At 34.7% G+C, this 13,756-nt stretch overlaps 1 protein-coding gene across 2 annotated transcripts in view; it reads right to left on the bottom strand.

The window, feature by feature from the left end:
• The window catches only part of LOC109234412 (afadin- and alpha-actinin-binding protein-like), a 12,105-nt gene extending 3,303 nt beyond the window's left edge, over positions 1 to 8,802 (bottom strand). For both annotated transcript variants that reach the window (XR_002069207.1, XM_019400392.1), the window contains exons 1-14: positions 8,511 to 8,802; positions 8,375 to 8,409; positions 8,172 to 8,283; positions 7,269 to 7,366; positions 6,419 to 6,515; positions 6,254 to 6,343; positions 6,105 to 6,167; positions 5,922 to 5,996; positions 5,780 to 5,845; positions 5,629 to 5,706; positions 2,057 to 2,167; positions 1,865 to 1,942; positions 1,646 to 1,765; positions 259 to 302 (exon numbers count right to left, since the gene is read on the bottom strand). Coding sequence is in view for 1 of the 2 variants with exons in the window: in XM_019400392.1 (XP_019255937.1) it covers positions 259 to 302; positions 1,646 to 1,765; positions 1,865 to 1,942; positions 2,057 to 2,167; positions 5,629 to 5,706; positions 5,780 to 5,845; positions 5,922 to 5,996; positions 6,105 to 6,167; positions 6,254 to 6,343; positions 6,419 to 6,515; positions 7,269 to 7,366; positions 8,172 to 8,283; positions 8,375 to 8,409; positions 8,511 to 8,543 (1,100 nt within the window). In the remaining variant the exon portion in view is untranslated. The remainder of the gene's footprint in view (positions 1 to 258; positions 303 to 1,645; positions 1,766 to 1,864; positions 1,943 to 2,056; positions 2,168 to 5,628; positions 5,707 to 5,779; positions 5,846 to 5,921; positions 5,997 to 6,104; positions 6,168 to 6,253; positions 6,344 to 6,418; positions 6,516 to 7,268; positions 7,367 to 8,171; positions 8,284 to 8,374; positions 8,410 to 8,510) is intronic.

Raw genomic sequence — 13,756 nt, 5'->3', positions numbered from 1 at the left:
CCCCCCCCCCCCCCTTCTTATACATTGTAGGATATGTGCATGAGCTCTTCCCTTTTTTTATTTTTTTATGAAGAGGATATGTGCATGAGCTCTTGGCTTTTTCTTTTTCCTTTTTTAGTTTTTATTTGTATTATTTTTTTTGTAAGTGACATGTGCATGGCTCTTGGTATTGTGCAGCAAAATGGAGAGTGTTCCTCTTTTTCCCCTATTCCCTATTTTTGAGTGCAGGGAGGGAAGATCTGCCCCAATATGGAGTACCTTGGCTTCTCAGACTTGGTAAGATGTTTGGACATGATCGATGCCTGCAAATTAAGTGTCAAATTTTGTTCCAAAGTTCAGCAAGATTTGTCAAATAAAATGGACAAGAGCATACAAAAGTTCAGTTGCAAATATGCTCAAATTTAAATAAATAAATTTATTGTCGTAACAATAGTCTAACAATTTTCAGGAATTTAACAAAATCCTTTGAAGCATTTGTTTCCAAATTTTATTTTTGCATCATTTTACAACTTAATCCAGGGTATCAGACTTCAAAGTTAACTGTTCAGTATTCCATAACAGACAACAATGTGACCAATTGTGCACTAAAAGTATATCATGTGGTTGCATGCTAAATTTGGATGACCTAATGGTCGTAGGCCATGCCACAGATGAATTCTCCTTTTTCCAATTTTACTTCCTATTGTTTCTCTTTTATTATCACCTCAGGCTTCCACTAAGCCTAAAGAATAACTACATTGAAGATTTCAAAGATAGAGTTGAATGAAATTCAAAAATGGTGTTCAGCAGAATCAAAGTTGTTGTGACAACAGAAAATTATGTTGCTCAACGGAAAGAAAAGCAAAAGCAAAGGGCTTTCTTCAAGAAAGTAAATAAACCGTTTTTAATAGGTAAGAAAGTATGGACGGTCTGGAAGGAGAGAAATTTAAGAAATTTTGAAGACAGCCAATTCTTTACAGAACATCAAGATGAAGTGTTTACTTTTGTTTCATTTCTGGTGTAAAGAAAGCAGTGTAGAGGAGGCAGAATCTTTAGTAGACCTGATAGGTGCACTGTAATCTTAGGTTGACATAGCTGGTTTTTGTTTTCCTTGTAAATATGGCGCACTGCCCTAGTGCTGTTTTATTTATTAATATACATGTTACCATTATCAAAATAAAAAAAGGCAAGAAAGTAAATAAATAAAGGCAACTGGGACCTAAATCCACCATTTCTTGAACTCAATTCGGGTTTGCCGTTAAAAGTTCTATCCAAAAGAGCAACACACAGAGAAAAAAATCTCCATCTCAATATTTTTAAGTTAGGCTAACATATAAAAGCACCATTTATATAGCTAGATCACTGGTAATCCAGCGCCAGGTCCATTGTTTATTTAATAATGAAAGTTCAGCACCATTAGTAATTTTAAGACTGCTAGGTTGGTAATAAGAGCATAAACATCAGTCATACTGCATTAATATAATTAAAAAGCACCCCAATACAACATTGCATATAGCTTGGCTCTTACTGACATCAGAAGATTTGAGTGGGTGATGGCACAACAAAAAGTTTGCAAGTGCTACCTGTTCTAATCATGCAACAAGCGGTAATGTACAGTTTCAAATTCTCGTTGAATTCCTACCCTCTAATGGTATAAAAAGAGTACCTGCTCTTGGATTATGCTCCTGGCCTCAACAAGCTGAGCTTCTAGCTCAAGCTCTCTCTCTGTTACTTCTGAGGAAACTTCTGCGCCCTTTTGTGCATCTTGTAGTTGACCCATTCGCTCCTTCAAATTTTAACAATACATGCAACACTTGATCTTTGTCATATAAACAAAGATAGGAACACGAAGCAAAATACCGCTATGCATAATCACCTACTTTACCTTGATAGAAGCCATCTTGTTTCGCAGACTTTCCTCAATTTGATCCCTAGCCATGTGGAGAGGCAGATCAAAAACATCCTGAAGGATTACAAACTCTTGGCTCTTACTTCATGTCATTAACCAGGTATGACATCCTATGAGAAATAACCCAATAACCATCTGATTAGTCTCTTAAAAAGATTAGCCACATACCGTTCTGCCACCTAACGCGGACTGCAAGTGATCTGCGTCTAGCCTGTCATTGCTTGTTGCTGACTGCCTAGAAGAACCATTTGGGGCATTTAAGAACTCACGCATGTCACCCTATCAATAGGAAGGTCAGTCACATTCTCGATAGAAGCATTGCTTCAAAAGCAGGTATCACACATGAAGAAAATTAGTATGATCAGCCACTGATCAATACACAAGACAGTGAATCCATTGGAGCTGACTGCCTAGAAGACCCATTTGTGGCATTCCATAACTCACTCATGGACATGTCAGCCTATAGCGAATAGGAAGGTCAGTCACATTCCAATTAAAGCATTGCTTCAAAGGTATGTATCACAAGTGAATAAAATGTGTATAGTTCATCCGTAGATCACTATACAAGGTTGTGTGACAAACAGATTTCTTCTGTACTGCCATGCTTGTAAAGTTTCCCTTCTTTTTTGTTCTACTAGTCTCAAGGTACGCGCGTTGCACGTGTACCCTAAATTAATATATTTAAAATTTAAAAAAATCTCATATATTATTATAAATGCATTAAAGTTATAAAATAGAGAATAATGGTAAATGTATGCAAGTTTCTGAAAATGATAAATGCCAAGCCTATTTAAAAAACTCAATAGAGAAAAAGCTCTACCCGTTTTTTTCCTCATACACTTGTTAATATTATTGTATTTATTTTATTCTTTTCTTAAAAATTAAGAAAGGAACTTTAAGAATACCTAATCCATGTACTTGTATGATATTGTCATAATCTATTTATCTATTATTCTTGTTCCATGAAAATAAAATTCAATGCTGTTATCATTAACTTTTTAAAAGTAAAAATTTGAGAATCTAGATCTATTTAAAAGAAAAAAGTATAATCTAACAATGCTTATTTTTGGTCACTGCCCCGTCTGGGTTTTATAGATTTTATATTTTATAAAAAGAATATTTGACTGTAAACCAAAAAAAGAAAAATTGTATTAACAAAAAAGATAGTTATTTATATATTATAAAGCATTATTAATTAAGTTTGCAAAAGGATTCAAACTCCGAAATTTTTTTTTAATCTCATTGTAGGTATACTTGCAAAACCCCTTCAACTATTGTAAATCTAGTAGATTTGTCCGTAACCAAAGGTATTGGGTTTAAGTCCTGGGTATAAAATTGTCTTTGTTAATGTGAGACTTTCCGACGTGAAATTGAATCTAATCGGCCCCAATACAAGTACCAGGCACCGAGTAGAAAATCAAAAAAAAAATAGAGTAGCATATTTTTATTAGATTTATGATCCATGTGAAAACTAACTTGAGTTACAAATGTAAAGGATTTTGTTATGTTGATTGAGCATATAATATTTTTATAAGATTTATAGATCTTTGTGAAAGTAAACTTTAATTCCAAACGTAAAGAATTTTGTTATGTCGATGCATAGAATATTTTTATTATAATTATAAATCCTTGTGGAAGTTAATGTATTTTCTAAACCTAAAAGGACTTACAACTGCTCGAAAATTTGATATAAAATATTTAGGCCTTTGTGTTTTATTCAATATATACTAATAATAAAATAGTAATGTTTATCAAATTGAAATTGTGTTATATCTATTGAAATTCTAAAGTCACGCCAATAATTACTCATGGAAAAGATCACTTTGTAGAATCTTTTTTCCTCTCTGGAAGATAAACAATCTCAAACATTAAAGGATTTGAAGGGCTAAAAACTTTTGCCTAAAATATTTGGAAAGAATTAACCGTCCATTATATTTCTTTTAAAAATATCTTACATTATATGGTTTAAATAAGGAAAGATTTAGTACACAAAAATTTAGTTGAATTTGAAGTCCTAAATATTAGGAAAATAATTAAATGACTATTTTTAAATATAAAAAAATAATAATCAAATGACTATTTTGTTCAGTGTGAACTATACTTTTAAAGGGTAAAAAAGGCGAACGACATCTCGCTAAGGGCCTTCGTGCTTTTAATATAGTATAGATTTTTTCCCAAAAATTAACAGAAATAATAAACTAGGAGTAACATAAGAAGAATCTGAAGGAAAATGAACCCATATTTTAAGTAAACAAACAGTAAGTATGCAGTAAAGTCCAAAAACAACTTCCACAGACACTATAATGTCACAGGCACTCATTAAAACAGCACTTACAAAAAAATATTGATCTGCTTATTTTTTATTCTCTTGGATGAGCTACAACAAATATATCGAACAATAATTAAGAAAAAAGAAAGAAGACCAGAACCCATTGACATAAAAGATAAAACTGTCAAAAAGAGGTTGTTCTCAAATTTCAGAGCATTCAGTTCTAACCAAATATGCCAAGCAAAAGCTAAAGGAAGACAGGCGTACATTTAGCTATGACATTGAAATCTTAAAATCCTTGCTTGGCAAAGGCTACATATAGTCACGCATTATACTAAAACTGGTAGAAGCTCAAAGCATGGTGATTTATCTAAATAGTTGGTCCCGTGATAACAATACTGCAAGGTTCTAAGAGAAACACGAGCAGATTAGATGACCAATTCACCACTCCGTTTGAAAAAACTGTTTTTAAAGAAAGTGGTTTTAGGGTGTTTCAAATAAAAGTTCCTTCACTAACAAGACACACAGATCTTCAAGAAACTACAATTATCCAAACAGGTTTTCTTTTTGCACGAACACTTTCTCCAAAAACTTTTTCTAAAAGTTGTCCAAAGGGGCTCCAAAAGCATCTTTCCCTCCATGTTTCTTTAGGCAATTGTTTTATCCGTCTTCTACTCCTCCAAATTTCCATGTTTTATCAAAATTTGGTCATTTAACACAACGCAATAAACAAAAGTCTTAACAGAAAGATCATGCTGACCTTCACTTATTCCCTCAACAACTCTTGAGGTTATATGCCTACTGAAGTACCGATTATATTCCACATATGGACGCCTGGGCAAACTGACTGAGAAGAGCACATGTATTTTTTGGATTTAACTTTACCTCATAAAGGATGAGTACAACATGCGGAAAGAGGAAGATGCCTAAATAATTACTAGTTGGAGTGTGCTATATAAAGAATCTCCAAAACTAAAGGAGGCTAGACTTTCTTGATATTTTCTGTCTATACTTTGAGATATTTAGGAGGCATTCCAAAGAGAGATTACTTAAAAGTTTAAGAAGAATAATTTTGAAAAAAAGGTGGTTCGGTTAGAGCTTTTCCAAGAAACTTTTTAAAAAAAATTTGGCTGAAGAAGTGCCTAGGGGCACTTGTTGACCTGAAAAATCTTCTTCTCTCACTTGACAAACAAACTTTACTTTGTAAAGACTTATTTCGAAAACTTTTCTAAAGAACTTGTTCGAGTGGCTTTAATTACTCAAAAGAGATGCTAAATGCAAACACCAATCATCTTTCTTGAGCCGAGGGTCTATCGGAAACAGCCTCTCTACCTTCTCAGTAGGCCGGCAGGGATAAGGTCTGCGTACACACTACCCTCCCCAGACCCCACTTGTAGGATTCCACTGGGTTTGTTGTTGTTGTCGTAGTAAATGTATAACACTGAATCATTGCTATGGCTATTGATTGTACCTGCATTGATCGCAATAATGCCCTCAAATCGGCATTTTCAGCAGCTAGTTCTTGATTTTTTGCTTCATAAGCATCCACCTGTGAATAGACAAAATTATAAGTTTAGCCTGGAGAAGCTGAAAGAGTTTAACCAAGTCCATCGACCACTTACAATCTTCTTGTAGAAGTCATTGTCAGCCTTCTTCCCATTCCATGTCCCACGTTGACGCCCTTCTTTCTATAGAAACATATGAACAAAACTGCTAAATTTCGGAATAACCATGGGTAAAAGAACTGCTAAAAATTAATGCTACCTGAAGTAAATTCATTATTTCCATGCCCGATCTGGATTCCTTCTTTTTCTCCATCAACACTTGATTTAGCCTCTCCTGGAAATGGCACAATACATCCATAAAACATTAATATTTAATAAGTAGGAGATGCCCGTAACATAGTTATACATATAAATGAAAGAAAACAAAGATGAAAAGACTTACTTGCAACTTTATATACTCCTTTTCCTTTTTCTTCATTTCATATATCTGCTGAGTTCTGACTTGCTATTTCAAACATAAAAATTCAGCACAGATGGGACCAGTTGCGAGAAACAGTACATCGCTACAAGCAGTATAAATAAACACCCAACCTGATTACCAAGAACCATCCTCTGAAACTCATCTCTTTCCTTCTGCAATTTGTCAATTTGTGCCTTCAGAGCTGCTGTAGCTTTAGCTTCCTAAACATATTTTTCTATAAAGTCAGCCAATTGTACATCGAGACTCCATAGTTTAAGAAAGGTAGACTTTCACACCTCTCTAGTAATTGTAGCTATCTCTCTATCTTTGGCTTGTATTTGAGATTCCAGCCTCTCCACTTTGGCCTCTAATCTTGATATGTCTGATAACAGCCTTTAGATAGAAGAAAACGTAACAATTATTGGACATCTTGCTCACTTTGAAAAACATCATGGTAGATGGAACCCACCCACAGTGTCGGATCCCGGAATTTCGCTAAGGGCGCTCAAAATTAATATATATGTGTAAGAAGTGTAATTCGAGGACTAGTAGAATAATTACCACAATAGTTAAGGACTAGGATTTGGAACTGTATTCTTCTTGTATTCAAGATATCCAAATTAAATGATACTTACAAGGTACACCATGAGAAAAAATTTTTGTGTCTTTTGTAATTTAAGGTCTTCCTAATAATAGGAAGTATTTGGGTCCTTGTCATTGTTGCTTATATGTCCACCAATTGAATTGATCATTTTAAACTCCCCTAATTCATTATGAGAAGTCCATTCAACAGTCAAAAAATGTTCTACTAAAGAGCTCAACGATTATATCTAAGGCTGAGAAAAGGAAAGAAGTAACTTTGACTTTTTCATAGAACAAAAGCAATACATGCTGGAATAAAGAAGAGTTGCATTCGAACAACAAAAGATTTGATTTGAGGGAACAAAGATTCGTAAAGGACACCAACGCCTTTTTACTGAGATAATATAAAAGGCTGGAAATAACAAAACTACAAAAGAAGTCAGAAACCTATAAATCAACGTTTCTTAGATGTTACAAGAAAAAACCAAACAGATTTTGAAGCAAGTCGTAACTTAATAGTTTCCAGCTCAGTATTGCAGGTAACATCTAAAAAGTCTAGAATACCGTTGTCTCTGCTCATTCGCAGACTCTCTGAATTCAATATCCCTCTGCCTCTGCTGCAATAGTGCATATACACAATTGCAAGTCCTTGCTATAGAAACCTACCAAATGAGAAATCAGTCAGTATTACACACATACAGAAAACATAGTTGATCCTTATATATACATCTCACAATGTTCAGCATCATTCCACTAATAATGTCAATAACACAACTTTGAAGAGTGCCTTGCAAAGCACTCGTTTCCTTAAAGTGAGTTGTTTTGACTGAAAACAAGTTCCACCCAAGCTTTCATTGGTCAATATTATGAACGGGAAACTATTCAAATGTGATCTTTTTTTCCAAATAATAATTTTTTCACACTAGAAGTATCATAATACACAAATTGAAATTTGGATGATATCAAGTGGTGTTAGATGATTTGAATAATTTAGGATCGAGTTATTAGCACCTGCATCCACTCACTACCATTGCTTAAAAAACAGTACCACAATAAAACAAATATTTTGAAGCTGAAATCTGTAGTTTTATCAGTTGCAATATTCAGTTTTTCACTATCATAGTTTGATCAGTCAACTTTACTATCTTTTTTTTTAAAATGACGGTGGTGTCCGGGCCAACTTGTCTGCATATGGTACCTACTAGCTCCCACTAGTACAAATACCGGGTAACTCTACCCACCAAGCAGTCAACTTCACCATCTCAATTGATTTTCCCTTCAACGTGTCCAAACCCTAACCCTAACAGCATGGTTAATAAAGTAATGGCTAGCATTTTCAGTAAGCCCTAGCATAACCACCCAACCCCTACCCCAGTGCTCCCCACAGGCAAACTGTAAATTTTCCTTAAATACAATGAGAACAACAAAAAAAACGGATAAAATAAGAAAAGTAAGAAATGGTCGTACAGGGTCATGGGCAAAGAGATCGAGGGAAGCAGGGAATCCAAAGGTGACGAGAGTTTGATTGAGATACTTAGCACAGTGCTCCAAATTGTTTATATCTGCAAAATTATACTCACTGCAAATATAAAAAAACACAAATCACTACATTTTACAAATCAAAACCCTAAATGTGTTTTATAGAAAGAAGAATTGGTCTTGTCTATTACCTGATTCCCATGCCGCTAGGAGGAGTAGATGTACGCTGCAGAAAAATTATAGAGTAAGAAATATAGTTAAGAGTGCGTTGAACTTAGAAACACAAAATGAAATGAGAGAGAAGAGGGAAATGGGAGATTAAAATACTCTGAGATCGAAATCATTGTCTGTAGGAGGCATGTTCGTGAGGGATTTTAGAAATGGCTATCTTCAGAAAACTCCAAAGGGGATAGATCTGAATGTTGGCCAAATTTCAAATTGCGTATTAAAAGTGCAGGAGTATTCGCTTTTGTTGTCATTAACTCATTCTCATTTTTGTTTTTCACTTTTTCTTCACTATCCCTCTTCGTTCACAGTAGTGGCACTCCACACTCTCGAAATTGGGGAACTAGTACGATTGACACGACCAGCGGGTATGACGGGTCGGTTTGTAAGGTGAACTTTGCAAGTACGTGCCTCCTTATTCTTTTCTTTTTTGTTTTTGTTTTTGGGTTTCAGAATTTTCCAAGTGAAGACAATTTCTTGCTTTGACTTTACTTAAATGGGATAATTTAAGGGGTTTCAAAGACCTCCCTTCATATTTGGTTTTGTAACACTTACGTCCCATGTGATGATATTACACTTCTCTCTTAGTTTGAATTCTTTAAAATATTTATAATTATTATTAATTCAAAATGATTACAATATACTAGTGAAGATAGCTGATGTTGAGCGCAGACCCAAGTGCTGTGGTCGGACTTTGTTTAATCTTATATGTGATAATGGAATGGACTTTAGTATAATTACACAATTTCTCTAAAATGTTCCGTTAAAGGTCTTTAATGATTAATGGCAGACATAAAGTATCATATTAAGAATATTGAATAATGTCATTAACTATTACCAGTGCATCACATATCTTCCACCTAACTGATCTTTAAATTAAGATTAGAAAAAAGACCTTTAAAAAATAGATAAATGAAGTAGAAAATGATGCAGAAGAAAGAAAAAAGATTATCCACCTTTTGGTGATCCCATCACATTGAAATAATTTGGTAAAACATGTGAAGCATTTACCATAACCAACCAAACAAACGAATTTACAAACTAAGAGCATCCAATGCCTTGGCCACCTTCTAGGAAGGATGCTTAAGCTATTAAATCTCCAGCAGAGTCTTCAACCCCACCTCATAGTTACAAAACTTTTGGACTAAATACTAACACTTCCTAGCTTTTCTGGATTCCCTATGTTTCTCTAGTCGCACCCTAATATCCCTTTGTATATGCGCTATTACAAGCTCTGTATTTACACGTGTTTGCCTAAACACTTTCCAATTCCTAACTTGACATGTATAGTATACCATGCCTCCCCAAATAGCAATACCAACTTCTTTTTTGAATTGTTTCCATCTTCTATTCTTTATCCATTGTAAACACTGTTTTGCATCCGCTTGTATTATGTGTATGCAGCCCAATTTTTTAGCTCACTTCGCACTTCAGATATCCATTTGCAGTCTGCAAACAAATGCTTACTCGTTTACTTATCCCCTCATCACAAAGGCAACATTCTTCATTATCTACAGGTATATTTATTCTTTGCATTCTTTCCTTTTTAAGTAGTCTATCTTGATAAGCTAGCCAGATCATTATTCTCTGTCGAGGTAACAAGATTGAGCTCCATATTAAGTCAGCTTCTTTCCACTTGGTAAGAGGCCCCAACGTAGCAACATATCTGCATGTCACTGAGTAAATACCTGATGATGCCAATCGATATTTTCCACCTTGATACCAGTTCTCATCATTCCCTTTAGCGAGTTCAATTTTTTCAGTACCAACTACAATCCTACACTGGTGTATGATGTCATATATCAGTTGTCCCTCTCTATATATTATATGCACCCATTTCACCCAAAGCACATCTTTTTTGGTTGCCAATTGCCACACAACTTCCCAACAAAAGCCATGTTCCATAGCTTACATCCTCAAATGTTTAGGCCGGCATATTGCTTAGGAGTACACACTTTTTCCCAAGAGACTAGTGTCACTTTTTTTTCCCTCATCACTACCCCACAAATAATTCCTACACTTTTGATCAATTTCTTTCAACACACTTTGAGGTAGAATAAAAACGGCACCCCAAAAATTGTATACAGAGAATAAGACTGCATTGATGATTTATAGTCTTCCTGCATATGAGAGTTGTTCATTAGTTGGGGTATCCTGAGTTATTAGAGTTTTCTCAATTTCTAGGATTCTACGTTGAACGACAGAGAACTGAGGATAGTCTTTATCTTGGTGGATCCAAAGTTCCGTAGCGAAAGTTCTAGGGATCTCACAAGGTTTAAATAAAAGGATTGAAGAAGTGGAGGTTTCTGCTGGTTTAAAACTAGTAGATGCTAAAGGTGATTTTGTAACTAAATATTTACCAAGAGATTGTAAATATTTATTTGTATAATTATTTTGTTCAAATATATTTTTAATATCTTTTCCAGTAGAAGCTTCATTTTTGTTTTTTAATTTTAAAGAATTAGCTACTACTGAAGTATTTGCATAACTTGTTGAAAATCCTTGTGTTGGAGTAAGTTGTGAGATGACTTCCTCTCCAAAGGAGGTTTTCCAAATTTTTGAAATGCTAATTAATTTAGAAAAAGGAAAATCTAATTGGTGATATTCAGCATAAGCTTCAAACCATTCAAAGAAATTAATTTGTTCTTTTATAAAGTTTAAAGACTCATAGTAAATACTTTGGAGATTTTTTCTTTCGTCTCCTTGAAAATTCTGGAAAAATCAAGTTCTTTTGAAAATATTTTCTTGTGAATAAAAATTTGCTCGAAGTTTTTCTTTATCAATTTGAAAATCTTTTTCTAAAACACCTAATTCAGCACCTAAAGCTGAGTAAGTGGGAGATTGAGGTTGTTCATAATTAACTTGTGTTGGAGGGGCTGTTTCTACATAATATTTAGCTTGTGGGATCCTAGAGTCAAAATTAACAGTTTCGATCCTAGAAGAAAAGGAAGATATTAAATGTCTTCTAGACTGTGCCGAAGAGGAAGAGACAAAGACTCTTTGGCTAAGGGACCTTTGAAAGGAAATGGCTACAGATCCGCTAAAATATTGTTGGACTTGAGAGACCATAGTATTTTCTAGTTTCTCAGCCTGAGTAGCATCTTGTAGTAACCAATTTTGTGGTAGAGAAACTTGGCTCCAAGAAATGAGTTTTGGTATTGACAGATGAGATCTTTGTAGATCTGTTTTGAAAAGAACAGTTTCACCTTTATGAAGGGTTTTCATAGCTCCAGTATTAAAGGCTGAACTCATGGCTTTATACTGTATTCTGTAAATAATTGCTACTGGTAAGGATCCAGTTTTGGTTTTATAATTCGCCGTTTTAACATTGAGAGTTAAAGAATCTAAGATATTTCTATCTCTAAGAGATACTGTGAAATTAGGAAAACAATCAAAGTAAATTGGACTGCTACAAATTGTTACACCCCATGTTTTCATACGTGAAAGTACGCCATAAAAATTGATGAAAGCTCGAAAATAAGATGTTACATCCTGCATTTTCGTACGTTAAAGTTTTGACGTAAGTTAATCGACGTAAGCTCGGGAATGAGATTATTTTGATATTATAAGCATTATGCTATTCCAAACAAGTGAGGAGTAAATTCGTGAAGGTGAGAGGGTAAGCAAATCGAAGAAATGAATTTCGTCGAAGTTTGACATTTTGAGATAAAAAACGGTCCAAGCTACAATACCCCATATTTATGGACTGGTATCATACAAGGTACCACATGACATGATAGCAAGATGTATAAAGTGTGTTTAAAAATGAGTAGTATTTTAAGTAATTTGAGATAATTCTTATGTATGTGGGTAATTGATTAATTATTGGATTTGTTGATAAATATTTAAGTGAGATTTGTTGGATAATTATAAGGGGGGCAACATCCACGTGGGATTTGGAAAGTTGGCAGCAAGTTGCCATCTAGTCATATGCTTAAGGAGGTGGTGGCTTATTTAGAGTATTTTGTGGCTTAGTCACCACATAAGCGGGGCCCACACCTCCTAAGATTAAAAGAACCCCTCTAAATCACTTAAGGGAGATACATATATCTCTAATGTAAGGAAGAATGCTTCAGCAAACTCATACAGGTGATAGCAACGTGATTTTCTATAAAATCCATGCAAGACCACTTAGTAACGTGGGAATTGCATTCTAACGAAGCACGGTACAATTTTTCTCAAGAATATCATACGGGTTTTTCCCTACTTTGATCCGTCGTTACGTGTTTTGTCGCAATTGACGTGTATTAGAGGGATTGTCAAGAGAATCGGCTCAGGTATGTTAAGGCTATCCCTTCTTTCCTTTTGGCATGAGCCATATGATACAAACGAAACGAGCAAATGCACAACTTTCATAAATAACTCTATTCATAGAAATATTAGAGGTGCCTATGTTCTTGAATTCCCATATGTCATATTATTATATCTTCTGTTCATGGGTCTCAGAAAAATACGTAAGTTGAAAAAAGTTTACTTCATGATATTACTCTAAGGCATAATGGTCTTATGACATTCCGAAAGATTTTATTGACGTACTTCTCATGCATTGCATTCATTCATACATGTACATTGACCCATGACCAGCTTGCATTATATACGCGTATATATATATATATATATATATGTATGTATGTATGTATGTATGTATGTATGTATATGGGATATGGGAAAAGGTTACAGCGTTATATACACACCACCACCTGATCAGCAGCATACGTTGATGATTTTGCCCACAGTGGCCGAGATGATATGATGGGATACCCTCAGAGGCTTGATGATGTTATGAACACATGTACCGATGCACGACATGACATTCAACGCATATGCATGGCACTATAAGTATTTCATGATTTACAGAGTTATCCAGACTTACAGGTTGAGTCATTTACTCCATGTTTCTTCCATGTCTTTTATATACTTATTTATGTGCCTTACATACTCGGTACATTATTCGTACTGACGTCCTTTTGTTAGGGGCGCTACATTCATGCCTACAGGCATAGACAATCAGTTTGACGAGCCCTCATAGTAGACGAGGTTAGCATCCAGCGAAGGATCGGTAAGACTCCACTTCATTCGGAGTGTAGCCGAATCCATGAATCATCGTGTCAAAATTTTGCAACAGACTTATGGGTAGGCCGGTACCCTATCCCATTTGATGTCAAATACTCTTAGAAGCTTTGTAGACAGAGGTTTATTTTGTACAGCATGTCAGAGGCGTTGACGTCCCATATGTATTCATGTTTTAAGAAAGACGGATCATTGATACAGTGCTTTCCCACTTATAGTTATACATTACGAGTTATGGCCATGTTGACCCAGTTACCAATGATAGTACAATAAGAAAG

This window comes from Nicotiana attenuata, chromosome 11 (genome assembly GCF_001879085.1).
Source record: "Nicotiana attenuata strain UT chromosome 11, NIATTr2, whole genome shotgun sequence".
NCBI lineage: Eukaryota > Viridiplantae > Streptophyta > Magnoliopsida > Solanales > Solanaceae > Nicotiana > Nicotiana attenuata.
The sequence above is the reverse complement of the archived record's forward strand: the minus strand, read 5'-3'. Positions and strand labels throughout refer to the sequence as shown.